The sequence below is a fragment of the Rhinopithecus bieti genome, unplaced genomic scaffold, assembly GCF_001698545.2.
Source record: "Rhinopithecus bieti isolate Rb0 unplaced genomic scaffold, ASM169854v2 scaffold_10015, whole genome shotgun sequence".
Classification (NCBI taxonomy): Eukaryota; Metazoa; Chordata; class Mammalia; order Primates; family Cercopithecidae; genus Rhinopithecus; species Rhinopithecus bieti.
Window position 1 is genome coordinate 1,718,241 of NW_016806417.1, and position 15,510 is coordinate 1,733,750.

Sequence of the window (15,510 nt, forward strand, 5' to 3'; positions counted from 1 at the left end):
CTTTTTTTTTCTTTTTTCTTTCTTTCTTTTTTTTTTTAAGATGGAGTTTCGCTTTTGTCACCCAGGCTAGAGTGCAGGGGCGTGATCTTGGCTCACTGTAACCTCTGTCTCCTGGGTTCAAGTGATTACCCTGCCTCAGCCTCCCAAGTAGCTGGGACTACAGGCGCCCACCACCACACCCAGCTAATTTTTTGCATTTTTAGTAGAGACAGTGTTTTGCTATGTTGGCCATGCTGGTCTCGAACTCCTGACCTCAGGTGATCTGCCCTCCTCAGCCTCCCAAAGTGCTGGGATTACAGGCATGAGCCACTGCGCCCAGCCCTGGGAGCATCTCTTAAAAGCACAGTGCTGAGGGGGAAACGTTAGAAGCAGGATGAGGCATATGACCAACAGCATTTATGTAAATTAAAGTACAGACACACAAAACACCACGTATTTTGCAAGACACACAGAAACACAAGTATTCACATTAAGCATGCTTGCTTGTTTGCCTGTGAGAGGAGGCGAATGGGAGTGGTGAAGACAAAAGAGAGTACATTTTAAGAATAAATAAAACAAGAGGCCCCTTGCACAGATACATAATCATAATGTAGCATGAACTGAGGAATGATGAACGCAGCTCAGCACCAGACATCCAAATAAAGAACGCAGGTGCACTCCCCTTTAGAGGCCCATTTATTCACTCAAACATATGTCTATTCATTTACAGGATTATTGGCTCCTCTGAGCCTTGGGCTAGAGCCCCAGGCCCCAGGAAGAGGAATGGATGAGAGCAGACACAGAGGGACCACAGAAGTCAGAAGTAAACATACAGGAACCTCAAAAGAGAGTCAGATGCAGAGACAGGGAGGAAGGGCCGCCCCTACCCTAGGCTGGGTAACAGCTGGGGTGGGGATATGGCCCCCTTGCTCTGCCAGAGCATGGCAGACCCATGGTAGCTGCCTAAGTTCAAGTGTGGACTCCAGTGGCATGATGAGGCAGCTTAGCACATAGATGTCAACACCTTTGCCGCCGAGCGGGAAGGCGTGGTCCACTTAGCACGGGTCCTCCAGGCTGGCAGAAGCTCAGGGTCATGGCCATGCCACTTCCGTGAGATCTCAGTCCTCACCTCCAGGGACAAGGAAGAGGACATTAGGAAGGTCCCCCTGTGGCTTTGCTACTCAACCCCAATGAGACTAAGGTGCAGGGAGAGACCGTGTAAGAGAAACAGAGACATGGGGCAGGAAAAGTCATGCTTGGGCACAGGCACTACTAAGTACTACCTCTGGAGGATACTACTTCCTCCTTCCTGTGAGTATTTCTCACCATTCTTTTAGCTCCTTTCTCTGATTTTAGCCCTGCCTTTGAGCCCAGCCCAAGACATTTATAGGTGCTTTCTTGAGTTCCTGGTCAAATAACTACCCTGTTCTCTCTTAATCACTTAGACCACTCCTTGCTCTGGGGCTCAATTTTGTGAGCTCAACTCTGGCCACTGGAAATCTGTCCAGAGGACACGACCTGAAGGGAGAAAGGATTCAGAACTCTATCTGAGGGGTTGCAGCTGAGGGGACTGAAAGTAACTAAAAGAAAAGTAGCCTGGGGTGAGGTGGAAGGGTGGGATTGGGGGGTGGGGGTGCTGTCTGTATCTTTCCATCTCCGAGGGGCTTTCAGGGGCATAGGGTGCTGAGAGAATGTGCCTCATGCAGTGGAGCCGAACTGGGGTTGTGGTGAAAGACAAAAGGAATCAGATACCTGTTCAACATAAAGATGATCTTTCCCATAGCTGCCTGACAACAGAAAGAGCTACTGGGAGGTAGTAAGCTCCCTGTCACCAGAGGTATGTAACCACCTGGTCTCCAACACCGCTTCCCGAGACAGCTCCCTTCACAACTCTTTGCGGAAACACTTTTTCCACACCCCACCAGCCTCAGCCTGGGATGCTTCTTGCCCCTCCCAGGACCCCCAGGGCCCGTGGTCTGCTACACCCAGACACCAGATAAGGCTGAATGGGACTTAGAGAGGCCAGGTGAGGAGTAAAGAGAGAGAGAGGGGAAGGAGCAGTAAGGGACAGAGGTGGCAGATGAGATGGGAGCGACGCTCCACAGCGAAGGGGATAGGGCATCTGCAGCCAGCTCTCACAGAATGCAGAGCCCGTGGCAAATCCATGGCCAGCAGAGGGAGTGCATGGCCCTGCAGGTGCACGAAGGGGGAACTTGGGAGTCTGGGGCATTGAGATCAATTCTCCCCTGCCTCTCTCCCCAGAGCAGGACTGTCCTAAGGGGGAAATTCAGTGTCTCCTGGGTGGAATTCACTTTGCGTCAGTCTCTGCCATGTCCCCACGTTTCCACATGTGCAGCAGCACCATCTGTTCTGTCTTTTCATGCCTATCTCCCCTTCCATCCACTCTTTTTGTGTGTCTGTTTCCTTTAGGTGCTCTCTGTTTCTCGGGCTCCGGATCTTCCTCTTTGTCTCTGCATCTGATTATTTTCCTAGTTCCCTGTATGTTTACCTCTGACTTTCTTGGTTCCTCTATCTGTTCTGATTGTCTCTCCCTCAGCTGGCATACCCCCTACCCAACTCTCCCCTTTGTTCAATTTTAGGAACACATAACTGGGGGATTCCTTCTGACTCCCTACCCTGATCCTTCTCCTGATCCCTGAAAGGCCTCCTCCACCTCCTGAAGAGTAGCTAGTAGAACTTAGCCCAGCTCAGAGGAAGGATAGATAAGAGATGTTGACAGGAAATATTCCGGTTCAGCTTGATCCGGAAGCTCAGGACAGACTACCACAAAGGCTCACAGGAGTCAAGGTGTGGCCTGAACTGGGGTTTACAGGGCCTGAGTGGGAGAGAGGAGGGGAGGCCTTAGGTCTGGTGGGAGGGGGACTCCATGAGGGATAGCCTCAAAAGTCACACACCTCTTGGTTGAGGAAGCAGTAGAGGATGGCCACGATGAAGCCCTGTGGGACAAAGAAGAAAGACCCCATCAGAACACTTTGGCCTGGCCTGAAGGTGTCCACAGTCTTTCTGCTACCTTTTCCCTACTCATCCCTATGGCTTGGGCCAGGTCTGATTGAAAGGGGAATTTAGATGCATTCATTCGTTACTATGTGCCAGGCATATTGTCTCATAGAATTGTTGTAGCAAGCCTGCCAGGGCTGTACTGTTGGCCCCATTCCTCTGACTTTATTTCTGCATCACTTGTGAATGAGCACAACACTTGGCACATAATAGGGGATCAGTAAGAGTTGAATAGATTGGATGGATGGATGGATGGATGGATGGATGGATGGATGGATGGATAGGTGGTGGGTGGGTGGATGGATGGATGGGTGGGTGGGTGGGTAGGTGAGTGGATGGATGGATGCATGGATGGATGGATGAATGGATGGAAGAATGCATGGGTAGTTGAATATATAGATAGATGGGTGGCTGGAAGATGGACAGACAGACAGATATTTGAATAGATGGATGAAAAAGAATAGCCGTCACCCTGTTGTGAACTCAGCCAAGGCCTGTGGGCAACAGCACCTCCCTCCAGCACCCCCAGTTGAAAGAAAGAGTGCCTGCAGAGGCCTCACCTGGAAGGATCCCAGTCCCAGCTCCAGGGGGAGGCGGATGCCCAGGCCAGCATTGTCTGGCAGGAAGTTGAAGATGATGTAGTGAATTCCAAAGAGTGGGATCAAGAAAAGTGTCGACTTGGAGAGACGCCTGCAGGAAAGACAAATCCGAGGCTCCCAAGGCTGGGATTAGAAACTGTCATGTGCACTTCGTCTCCTCTCACTTCCTACCACCTCCCTATATCCACTCTGTGAACCAGCCACCTTGGGAAATGCCACCTCCCCACAATCACCCTGGGCTTTTTTTATTTCTCGGCCATGGATCCTACTGGTTCCCCTGACAACTGTTCTTGCCCCAGTTTATCCCAAAGTCTATGCATCTTTCAAAGTGTGGATCAAAACCACTTCCTCCAGGAAGTCTTCCTTGACCACACCACCCTTTACCTAGAAAGGATCCCTCTCCCCAGGCTCCCATAGAAATTGACCCCAGCACTCATCGTTCTATTTGGCATGGGAACTGGCTGTTTGGAGTCCTCATCCTTCCAATAATGTGATCCCCTAGAAGGAAGGGGCCAGGTCTATTCTGTCTCTGGGAACATAGGGAAGAGTATGGGGCTGAGGTCATGAATGCCTGTTGGAAGAGACAGAACCACCACATCGAATCCCTCTCCAGTTACCCTTTCCCAGTGTCCCCAGACATGAACACACAGTACCAATGCTGAGACTGGGTATGGAGGCTGCCCTGAGCTGGCTCCAGTTTCCTCACCAGGATGCGGATAATATTGAGAAAAAGCCCAAAGTTCACCTGGAAACAGAGGCATAGGAAGGTGGAAGACAAGGGTGAGGGGGTAGCCTTGGGTGGCTGGGGTGAGCCCCAGTCCATTTGGGAACTAGAAAATTTAAATCCTTGAGACGTGAGAACGTGCAGGTGAATGAATGCACAGATCATTGCTCCAGAATTTGTAGCCTGGAGCTGGGAGGTCCCACATTTGAGCCTTGGAGGACAGAGAAGGACCCAGGATTCCTGTCCCTCTCCAGTCCTGGGATCAAGGGGGGTGATCAGGCCTCGCCACCAGCCTCCAGCCACCTCCCAGACTCTTCTCTAGCACAAAGCAGATGTCCCTCACTTTGCACAGTTGCTAAGTTGCAAAACATTTGTACATTTACCAAAGCCATGCAAAGCAGTCTTCACTGCCTCTGTGTTGTGTGTGAGAGCAGAGGGAGGAGAAGGGTTTAGCTACAGACTCCATTTACTGCCCCCACCCCGCACCCCCAGTCTCTCACTGCAGTGGTAAATGATCTGCAACCAGCGCATTACACTCATCAAAATTGAGCTGGAACAGCCCGCATGCTGATGGAGACCACCACCCCTCTGGTTTTACTAACAGGATACTGAGGCCCAGAGAGGGCCTCACAGAGAATCAGTGGCAGAGCGAGGCTGGAGCCCAGTCTTCAAGACACCCAGCCTGGAGTTGCATTTCCTGCTGTGCACAGCCCCTCGGTAGTTTCAGGGAGGTTGACTGAAAAAAGCGAAGGACACTGGCCCAGGGACTGACCCCGACTGAGAGAACGATGGGTCCTTTGATGATCCACCAGTAGGGGGAGCTGTTGTCCAGGTCCCAGCACCTGTGGAGAGAGGCAAGAATGCCATTGTTGGAAAGTCCCCTTTACTGTGGTGACGCAGACACCTCCCTCCTCTCTTGGGTATTCATGACTTCTGGTCTCACCCACCTCCCCTCCAGCCTTTTCTCCTGTCTCAGCCAGTTAGGGTCTCACCCAAAGGGGCACCCCCATCCAGGCTGGGCTCACCCTTTGTATCCACCTAGATGGGCAAACGTTTCTGAACTCTGCCTGTTCAAGGCCTCCTTGCTGGACCCAACACATCCCTTTCTCCAGGAAGCCCCCTGGCAACTCCCTCGCCCCACCTTCCCCCAGCCCCACAGCCCTAGGAATCTGAGCTCCACTCTCCTGCCAGGCTCATGCCTCCTCTGTGCTACCCACAGACTGTTCTCCCACCCCCCAACCTAGCTGAGCAGTCCCTCCTCCTCCTCTTCCCAGCCTGGAGAACAGCCCGCGGCCTGACTGTCCACTCCACACCCCATGTAGGCCCAGCCGGTATAATGAGGTGGCCGCTCCGACTCACGCAATATCCTCGAAGGCCAGTTTGCAGCCCACCCACGTGCCAGTGAAGAGCACAGGCAGCCCTATGGGAGGACGGGGAGACACAAACGAGGGGGTCTGCATCTTTGGCTCTGAGCTCTGGCCCCACCTCCCACCACCATCAGCCAGGTAGGGCACTGCAAAGGAAGGGCCAGACAGGACCCTAGAGCCAGGGCCCTGGTGCCACCTCCAACACTTGCTGCTGGACTGTGGCCTGTCCCTCCCCTTCTCTGGGCCTCAGAGTTATGTGGAGGGGCCTTTATGTGAACTCCCTGGGCCTTCCCAGCCCTTTCCCTCCCAATGGTGCCCAACCTGCCCTCAGTGCTCACCCCAGCCAGCGAGAACCAGCCACCAGAAGGCTCTCCTTGAGCTGGGGGAGGTGGAGGCCAGTAGGCAGGTCAGGTAGACAGCTTCTGCCAACAGCCAGCTGAAGTTGGTCATGGTGGCGAAATGAGAGGTGGCCACAGAGACCTTGCATAGAACCTGGGGGCCGGGACCTGGGTGCTTCAGAGCTGGGACACCCACTGGAGCCCCCACCCCAATCTCCCCTACCCTACTCAGATACAGAACCTCCAGGCCCCTCCACCTTAGGCTGGGACCTCCAGCTCCTTGGGCCACCTGAGAGGAGGTGTGGTGATATACACTGAGGGTTAAGAGCACAGATTTGGGATCTAGACAGCTTGGCTTCTAATTTGCCATCTATTTCCTGTGCAAATCTCCTCACACCTTAGCTTTTCATCTGTAAAAGGAAAAACTTCCAATACCTAGCTCAAGTCCTTGTCATAAGGATTAAATGGAAACTGCCTAAGACTTGCTTCTATTTTCACTTACCCCCATCCTTCCTGAGCTGAAGTCAATCCCTAGAGTTGACTTATTCAGCCACAGTTCTGTCTTGCAAAAAACACACACAGGCACCTGTGCATTCACTCACTCACTGCATGACTTGATCACCTGCCAGCGGGTGAGCAGGACCACCTCTGAGTTCCGTTGGCCCAGGTTTGATCCCAGCCCCACCCATGTGCCACTGGGTGACCTTGCCAATTGCTTCTCCTCTACAAAATGGGATTAAAATGATCTTTCTTCTTCAAGTTGTTTTAAAAATTCAAGAGATAATGCCAGCTGATTCTTGAACAACAAAGGTGTGAACTGCTGAAGTCCATTTACACATAGATTTTCTTCCATCTCTGTCACCCCTAAGACACCAAGACCAACTTCTCTTCCTCCTGCCCCTCAGACTACTCAACATAAAGACGATGGGGATAAAGACCTCCGTGATGATCCACTTCCATTTAAAAACAGTAAATTTATTTTCCCTTCTTTACGATGTTTTAAAAATTTTTCTCTAGCTTACTTTATTGTAAGAATACAGTATATAACACATGTAACAGATAAATATGTGTTAATCAGTCATTTATGTTATTAGTAAGGCTTCAGGTCAACAGTAGGCAATCAGTTAAGTTTGGGGGAGTCAAGAGTTATACTTGAATTTTCAACTGAAAGGGGGGCCAACACCACTAACCCCATATTGTTCAAAGGATAACTATACATGTAAAGCACTTAGTACAATGCCTGGCACAAAATAAGTGCTCAGTGTGAAGTATGATTAATTCTTTCATCAGTTAATTGAGGTCACGTGTTAGTTTGCTCACTGATTTCGCTGTTCATTTCCAGCATACTTGTAGAGAATCCAGCAGTTGCTAGGTCTCCACATTCTGCCCAACTTCCCTTTAATTTCAGTTGCCTCTTATTGTCTCCACTCCACCTCTCCCATGGTGCCTTCCCAGTTTCTTGGACATGGCCTAGGTCCTTCTGCCTTTGCGAGCTTGTTCCCCCTGGTCCCTCCTCTGGAATGTTCTCCTTCCCCATCTCCCTATTGTTGCTGCCAACACAGCTCCAGGGTCCCCTCCTCCCTGAAGCCCTCTGTCATTCTCTCCTAGCTCTCAGCTTCCTCCACTTGGGAGTCCCCTAATCTGTGTGCATTCTGTACCATGGGCTCTTCCTAAAGGAGGGACTCAGCTCCTCCCAGCCCCTTGCATACACACCCCCAGCACAGACCAATGAGTGCTCAGGGAGGGATGAAAGGAAAGGAAAAGGCTGTGCATAGTGAAACATGGTCTAGGTTGGACTACAGAATGCGGAGTAGAGCATGCAATATAGGAAATGACATGGATCGACACCACAGTCCAGGAAAGGCGTGAGAACTTAGGGCCTGACATGGGAGAGGAGCATTTTCCTGTTCTGTAATTGGCCATGCAGGAACCCCAGGGTCAGCCCACAGGGCAGGAAAGGCTGGGGCAGGCACTTCTGGGTCTGTAATCCCACCTCCTCTCTCCCCTACCCACCCAGCCCCTTCACCCACGGCCATTACAGTAGAGAAGCTGCAGTAGTCAGTGTTGTCGCTGTGGAAAAGGGCAGCATCCTTCAGGAACACAGCACCCGCCTTGAGGATAAAAGTGGCGAACAGCTGGGTGTGGACATAGTTCCGGGGGCAGTGGAGCCTCCTGGGGGGAGTGGGAGAAATGAGGAACAAGAAGCAAGTGGGGGAGGGGATTCTGGTGTGCTGCAACTGGGCTGAGCAGGGCAGGAGGTGAATCAAATCAAATTGGATGCAATCAAACTGAATTGAATTGAGCTGAACTGGAGGCTTCAGTTTAACCCTTGCAGGACAGCTGAGCAACCATTCCTGTGCTCAGGGTAAGTGTGGAAACAGAGGAATATCTGGTCCCTGCCTTGAGGGTGCTCATAGTCTCAGGGAAGAGAGGCAGAAATGGCAGGTACCACCCACAGGAGCCCCCTGGATGATCAGAGACACTCATCCCCATGAGACCAAGATCAGCACAGGCCAGATGCCATGCTCAGACTTTGAAGGCTAGAGGAGGGGGTGGGGTCTTAAAAGGGACAATGGTCAGAGAGTTGTAACAGTCAAGAGGGCCTCCGGGCAGGAGGCAGAGGACTGTTAGATGCAGATAGAAGCTGGGCTTTCTCAGATATAAATACACTGAGAAAAATGAGGAATTCTAAGCAAATAGAATGAGTGCCACATAAGCAAAGGGGCAGAGATAGGAGTGAGTTCTGGTGTTTGAAGAGATGGGTCTACATGGTGGGGAAAAGGGAAGGGAAAGTTAGACATGGGTATGGTGCCTAGATCTGGGAAGTTCATGGCTATGCAGGCAAGGAAGCAGACTTGGCCCTCTGGGAAATAGGGAGCCAAGGAAGGTTCTTGAGCTGGTGATGAGGATGGCAAACCTGAGAGCAATCAGGATGGTGATGGCCACGAAGAGGGCTACAATAGAGATGCTATGGCCCATGGTGTAGATAATCTTCACTGTGGAGAAGTAAGATTCCTGGGAAGGGCAGAGACAGAAGAAAGTCTCAGCTTCAGGGCCTTTGGGGGAAAGAGAGGCTTGGCAATCAAGCAGGTGAAGCCTTTGCCATTCCACCCCAACATTGCCCATCTGGAGGCAGAGGTGTCCGCAGGTACCATGGAAAGCTCCCCCTATGCACTAGAGCTTTTGTTTCTAGTCTGCCTTCCACCTGACCTGCGGGTGAGGGAGGAACAGTGGCGAGGAGTGGAGATGCTTAACACTCATTATGCTTTGGGGGTGAGGAGAGGCAGCCGCAGATACTACAGGTCCCTGGGGAATGACAAAAGCCCAAGAGGAAATCAGCTTGTTTATTGACATCCAGCTTGCTCATCAGCTTAAGAACACAATGTCCCCAAATAAAGGAGACAGCCAGGGACACCTGGGGCCACAGGCAGGCAGGCAAAAGGTTCCCATGGCCAAGTGTTTGGATCAGTCAGAGTGCAGCCTGGCCCTGAAGATAGAGGGTGCAGGCAAGGGAAGGGAGCAGGGGCCGGGGCACTGGCCCCAATCCCAGCTCTCCTGCGGGGTCCCGGCAATCACTGCCTGTCCCTGACTCAGTCTTTCCATCTGAAAATGCTTACAGAAAAATGCTTCCATCTGAAAAATGCTTATAGTCATGCTTTACCTTTCAGAGATCAAGGGGACAGAGAAACAGGATGATGGGTGTGGGAGTGTCTTGCAAAGACCCTGCTGGATGCAGAAGTGTGGGTGTGCTCACTGGTATTAGGAGCTCTCTGCAATCACTCTGGGCTTGAGTTTCCCTCATTTGCCCACACCACAACCATGCACACTGCTCCACAGACTGAGGGTCAGAGAAGAAAAGGAACTTCCCAGGGCTGCCAGGATCCTTGTTGCCTCTGGAACCACTTTAAGCTCCCTGCCCTGGAGACCTGGACACGGAACCAAGACAGCAGCCAGCAGATCTTCCACATGCCCTCTGCCCTGCTTCTCCCTCCAAGTAACTTGGCCCGTGGGTCACCCTTGAGTAACTTAGCAGAAGACCCCCTCTTCTCCAGATGCTTCACTGCTGTCTGCTGGAAAACCGCTGTAAGGAATATTCCAACCGGCAGGCTGGGGAATGGAGGCCCCGACGTTGTGCACCCACCCATACAAATGTCCATGGCAGTCCTTCCTCCAGGATGCCAGGAGCCTCTTACCTCCTCAGCCAGTAGCTCCAGAGGCACAGGGCAGGCCACAGGGTAAGGTGGAAAGGGCTCAGACCAGCCAGTCATGGTACAATCCCGCTTCACAGCCCCTGGGAGGCAAGCAAGACTCTCTAGCCACAACTCCTTCCCTCTCCCCAGGAGGGGGCTGGGGGTGCCATGGACCATCAAGTGACCCTGACAGGGTTTGCATGGACAGTTCCTCTCAGCAACAGAGAGAGTGGCTCCAGAGGCCTGGGGCCCAGGTGTAGCCTGCCCAGGGACACACTATGGGGCCTTCCATCTCTGGCTTCACGGGCGCCATCTCTGCACAGAGAGGATTACTCCCCTGAGGGGTGGGGAGTGGTGAGCTGGGCTGCCAGCCTCCTAAAGGCAGTAGGGGAGAAAAGAGGCCCTCGCTGTCCAGGCACCCAGGCCAGGGAGGTAAAGCAGAGCAGCGGGGTGCCCCACCCTCTCCATCCTGGGCAGTTAGTGGTGTCTTGGCAGACAGGCAGGCCTGCCCCCCTCCACCCTTGCAGCCAGCCTCCTGCTAACACCTGGAGGGCACCCAGGTCCAGCACTTACAGGTTCCGCACTCTAATCCTTTCTTGCGCAGTTAATGCTTTCGTTCTCCCCAGTTCACAGCTCAGGGAGCAGAGGTCAGGATTGACTGACGGGCCCGAGGTCACCCCAGAAGAGGGGAAGTTGGTATACAAACCCAGGTCAGTCTGCCCTCAAAGCCAGTGATGTGTCTGCCAGATTCTGCCACTTCCAGACGAAAGCACCTCCCTTTCCCACCGCCACACCCAGGACCCCTCACCTGACTCTGAGCTGAAGTGAGAGAAGAAATCAGGGCAGGGGAGGGTGACCCACTCGCCAGAGCCTGCCGTCGGCCAGCACAGCAGCCCATCCCAGGTCCTAGGGCAGCCTGGATAGAGAGCCGGGAGCAGCAGAGACTCAGCCCAGCCACAGGGCTGCCCCAGCAATCCGAGGGGTGATGCCAGAGGACATAAAGGAATCAGAGAAGCCGCCACCTGACTCCTAGGCCCCATACCCAGGGTGGTGTTGGGCATCTCCTCTGCTGCTTGTAGACAGGCACTCTCATCCTCTCTCAGCTGGGTGATGAAGTCACATTCTGGGTGCATGTGGCCCAATACCTGCTGGAAACAGTGAACAGGATGAGCCAAGCCAATTGAGTGCCTTTCTGGGCTCTGTGGTCCACATGACCTGAGAACAGGGACAAGTCCTGATTCATTTCTCTGCCCTAATCCTGAGCAAAGACCTGCTTGCAGTACTTTCAGGTGTGTTTGGTGGATGTTCAGATAGAAGGTAGGAAGGAAGGAAGGAAGGAAGGAAGGAAGGAAGGAAGGAAGGTAGGTAGGTAGGTGTGACTGCCTAGGCAGCTGGCTGGTGGAATGGATGAGTATACAGACAGACAGACAAATATATGGCTGGGGAGGTGGATGGATGGATGGACAGATGGATGGACGGACAGATGACTGGCTGCATGGATGGGTGCATGGTGGATGAATGAGAGAGCTGTGCAAGGATGGATGTGTGGGTTCATGGATGTGTAGTTGAAAGGATCATAGCCTTGACAGCTGAGCAACCCTGAAAAACTACAGTTTTAGGAACTTCCCAAATTTCGTGGTACACAGTGGCCATGAGAAATGATCTCTGGAAGCTGGAAACAGGTTGGGGTTTTTTTGGAAATCTTCTAGCAGTACTTCTGAAAGTGTGCATCAAGAATCAACTAGAGATCCACTGGGATGGAAGCAGGGATATGCAGAGATCTAGGGTGGATCTAGCACTTTGCATTTTAACAAGTTCTCCAGGGAACTGGGAATGAACAGCAGGAATTTCTAGCACTTCTCCCTCCCACCGCCCCAAACTGGAGGAAAACCAAAACTGCTCGCCCAGTAGGCCAGAGCCCAAACAGTTACATAGAAGGGAAGCCAAGTTTACAAAACATACTTTCTGCACTGTGAACTGGGTATACAGCATACACATTTTTGTATAAAACACACATCTGAGTCAACCAGTGTAGACGTCTGTTCCCCCAGGCTTTCACAGGAGAGGAGTGGCTGGGGAAGGGAGAAGGGCTAGATCCTAATAGACCCTGTGCAAGCTGTGATCAGAAGCAGGACAGGGGCCGGGCGCAGTGGCTCATGCCTGTAATTCCAGCACTTTGGGAGGCCAAAGTGGGCGGATCACCTGAAGTCAGGAGTTAGACACCAGCCTGACCAACATGGCAAAACACCATCTCTACAAAAATACAAAAATTAGCCAGGCGTGGTGACATGCTCCTGTAATCCCAGCTACTCGGGAGGCTGAGGTAGGAGAATCGCTTGAACCCAGGAGGCAGAGGTTACAGTGAGCCGAAATCGTGCCACTGCACTCCAGTGTGGGCAATAAAGTGAGACTCCGTCTCAGAAAAACAAACAAAAAGAAGCAAGACAGGTAGCATGGGAGGGAGTGTCCCTCTCACAGGGATTGGGGAGGTGGCATTTGAGCTGGACCTGGAGACAAAGGAGCACTTTTTAGAGCCAGACACACACAGTGGGGAGAAGAGCGTCTGGAACAGAAGGAACATGTGCAAGGACAAGGGAAGTGGGGAAAGGTGTATTGGGGAAGTATCTGCTCAGGACTAATGTTTCTCTCCCCATGGCCCACCCCTCACCCCACCCCCGCCCCCCGACACACACACACCCTCGATGTCTAACAGGATCCATGTCAGCAAATGTTTAATTAACAGCTAGTGTTCTTTGGGAGAAATGCAGGCACAGCAAATAGTGCAGCAGATGTAAGACCAGGGCTGGGGTCAGAGAGTAGAGACTTTGACCACCAGAATGGGGACGATAGATGGTGGGTGACCACATGGAGAGACCCGAGAGCTCTGCCGCAGACTTGTGGGCCAGGAGAAGATCTGGAGACCCAGCCCAGTAAGAAGGGTCACCCCCACCAGTGCTGCCCTGGCAGGAGAAGTCACTCCTGTCCTGCCCTGCTGACCCCATGGGTCCATGACTTGGATGCAGCTCTGCCATCTCCTGCTTGGCCCTGCAGGGCCTCAGGTGCAGATGTCACCCATTACCCAAGCTCCAGGTCTGATTTTGGTGGGTGCCCCAGACTCAGCTCTTGGCTTCCTCCCCAGGACTCATTAACCCCAGGTCCATCTCAGGGCAGAGCCCCATTGCGTCTCTCCCACATCTCCCAACAGACTGAGCGCACGAAGCAGGGAAGGAAGAGCAGGAGGGCAGATGGGCCTGTATGGGACTTTCTCACACTGTCAACCTGACATTGACCCTGGGCTGTTGGAAGAGCTGTGGTCTCGGCCTATCCTTCCGCCTACCGCACAGTATGGCAAGCCCCAACCCTGCCTGGGAAACTTTTCAGGGCCAATCTGGGGGAACCACTGAGGGCAAAGGACTCAAGGTGAGCAGCTTCTTGCCAAAAGTATGGACAGACAGCGCCCACACCTCTAAGAGAAGGAGGGAAATTTAGAGAAGCCCAACTAATGACTCAGGATGTGTGGTCACAGGGACAGATGTAAGGAGAGATTCTAGGAAGGGAAGTGGTGGGAGTGGAAGGACAGATTGTTCCAAGGTTTATCCAAATGCTCCTGCTGAATCAGGCCTGGCAAAACACATCCTGGAGTTCCCAGTCACCCCCACACGCATCCTGGGCCCCATCCACCCCTGAGGGGAGGCTTCATCTCTCTGGACCCCCAGGCCTCACATCTGTGCCTGCTGCTCTTCCTGGTGTCAGCAGGGGATGGAGCCCACGCTGGCAGTGATTGAGTTTCAGCTTTGGTGCTAGCACCATCTACTGAATGGCCACCACCAGGTCTTGGGTCCCTCTGCTAAAAATTAATCTTTTGCTGTAGAGCACACACAGATGGCAGCCAGGGGGCAGTCGGAGTTTCCTGTGTTGCACCCCGATGCCCAGCCTTTGACAAATCAGATTCCACTCAATGCACAACGATCCAGACCAGAGGATAGTTTCTCTTTTAACAAAAGAGATAAGCAAGGCTCAGGAAGGCTGAGGAACTTACAGGTCACACGACTAGTTTCATGGGTTAGGATTCAAGCCCAAAGCCTGTGCACTTAAGAGCAGGTGCAGCAAGGTGCTCGGGAGGGGCAGCACCCTCCAATAAGGCAGCGGAGGAAGAATGCTTCAGCCCCCACCAGAACCTTGTGACTCCCAGTCTGGTCCCTGCTGTCACTTGCAGTAACCTGGAAAGTTACTGGGAAACTGCAGCACATTCGAGAAGGGCCCTCTCTCCTGATCCCCGTGCTCCAGCTCTCTAGCCCATGGAGTACGATTTGGTTGTCAAAAGTCTCTCCAGCCCTCGGCATCATGAGAGGATGATGGATCCCCTAACTGCTGGAGCAGAAGCAGCTGGTCTCCACCAACTCCTCAGGTTCCACTCCTTCCCTGGCCACACCCTCTTCAAAGGAAACCACCAAGTTGGAGAGTGGTTCAAGGAGTCATGGGGCTAAGAAGAGGTCTGGAAATCTTACCACAGGAGTGTGTGGAAGCATCACAGATGCACAGCCAAGACAAAGAGCAGACTGGGGGGACGAAGACGGGGTCCTGACTTTGCCTTCCCAATTCTGAGGCACTGTCTTGGGGCAGACAGGGTCTCTGTGGCCCCCAGAGGGCACAGCCAGGCCCTGGGGGAAGCAATAGGAAGGTGAGCTCAGTGCAGCCCCAAGAAGGACATGTTAATAGTGCTACCCAGAGTCACTACAGACTGCCAGGCAGAGGGAGATGAGGGAGGGGGCCCTGGTATCAGGAACTCTCCAAGCCATAACCTGCCACCTGCTCGTTGGGAGGGACTCTAGAGTCGAAGGGCAGTAGGGTCTCTGCCAGGCTCCAGTTGGCCCTGTGGCTTCCAGATCTGGAGCCTAGTGGGAGAGGCAGAAGGGTCTGAACTGGCTACTCACGGTCGGTAACGGGCTCAACACGCAGAGGACGTGGGCCCCCCACATCCGGCGGTCCATGGTGAGCCCAGCAGCGGCTCCCTCCATCAGCCTCAGTAAGCCTTGGCTGTCTTCCCTCCCTTGCTGTCCCCTGACACAGCCGCTGCCACCGCACCTTCTGCTTCCCTTTCTCAGGTGGCTGTTTGCATAGGCAGGAGCTAGCCAAGGGGACACAGCCCACTGAATATTCACCAGGATTGCAGGACACCTGCTCAGCTCAGCCCTGGCCCTGAGGTGGGACTCTGTTTCCAGCAGGCAGGGGCTGAGCCCCCGCCCTCACCACCTTCTACTCTGCCTATAAGTTTGCTCGTGTGTCTGTCCTGAT

At 53.0% G+C, this 15,510-nt stretch overlaps 1 protein-coding gene across 1 annotated transcript; it reads right to left on the reverse strand.

Moving 5' to 3' along the window:
- Positions 1-698: 698 nt before the first annotated feature.
- On the reverse strand, positions 699-15,249 carry GHRHR (growth hormone releasing hormone receptor). The gene is made up of 13 exons (XM_017876444.1): positions 15,150-15,249; positions 11,258-11,360; positions 11,024-11,131; positions 10,219-10,316; positions 8,943-9,040; positions 8,065-8,197; positions 6,026-6,179; positions 5,680-5,740; positions 5,093-5,162; positions 4,250-4,341; positions 3,558-3,687; positions 2,895-2,936; positions 699-1,108 (listed from the first exon to the last, which is right to left on the reverse strand). Exons 1-13 carry the CDS (start codon positions 15,231-15,233, stop codon positions 983-985), a joined length of 1,299 nt encoding a protein of 432 aa, XP_017731933.1. The 5' UTR covers positions 15,234-15,249; the 3' UTR covers positions 699-982.
- Between the last annotated feature and the right edge of the window lie 261 nt (positions 15,250-15,510).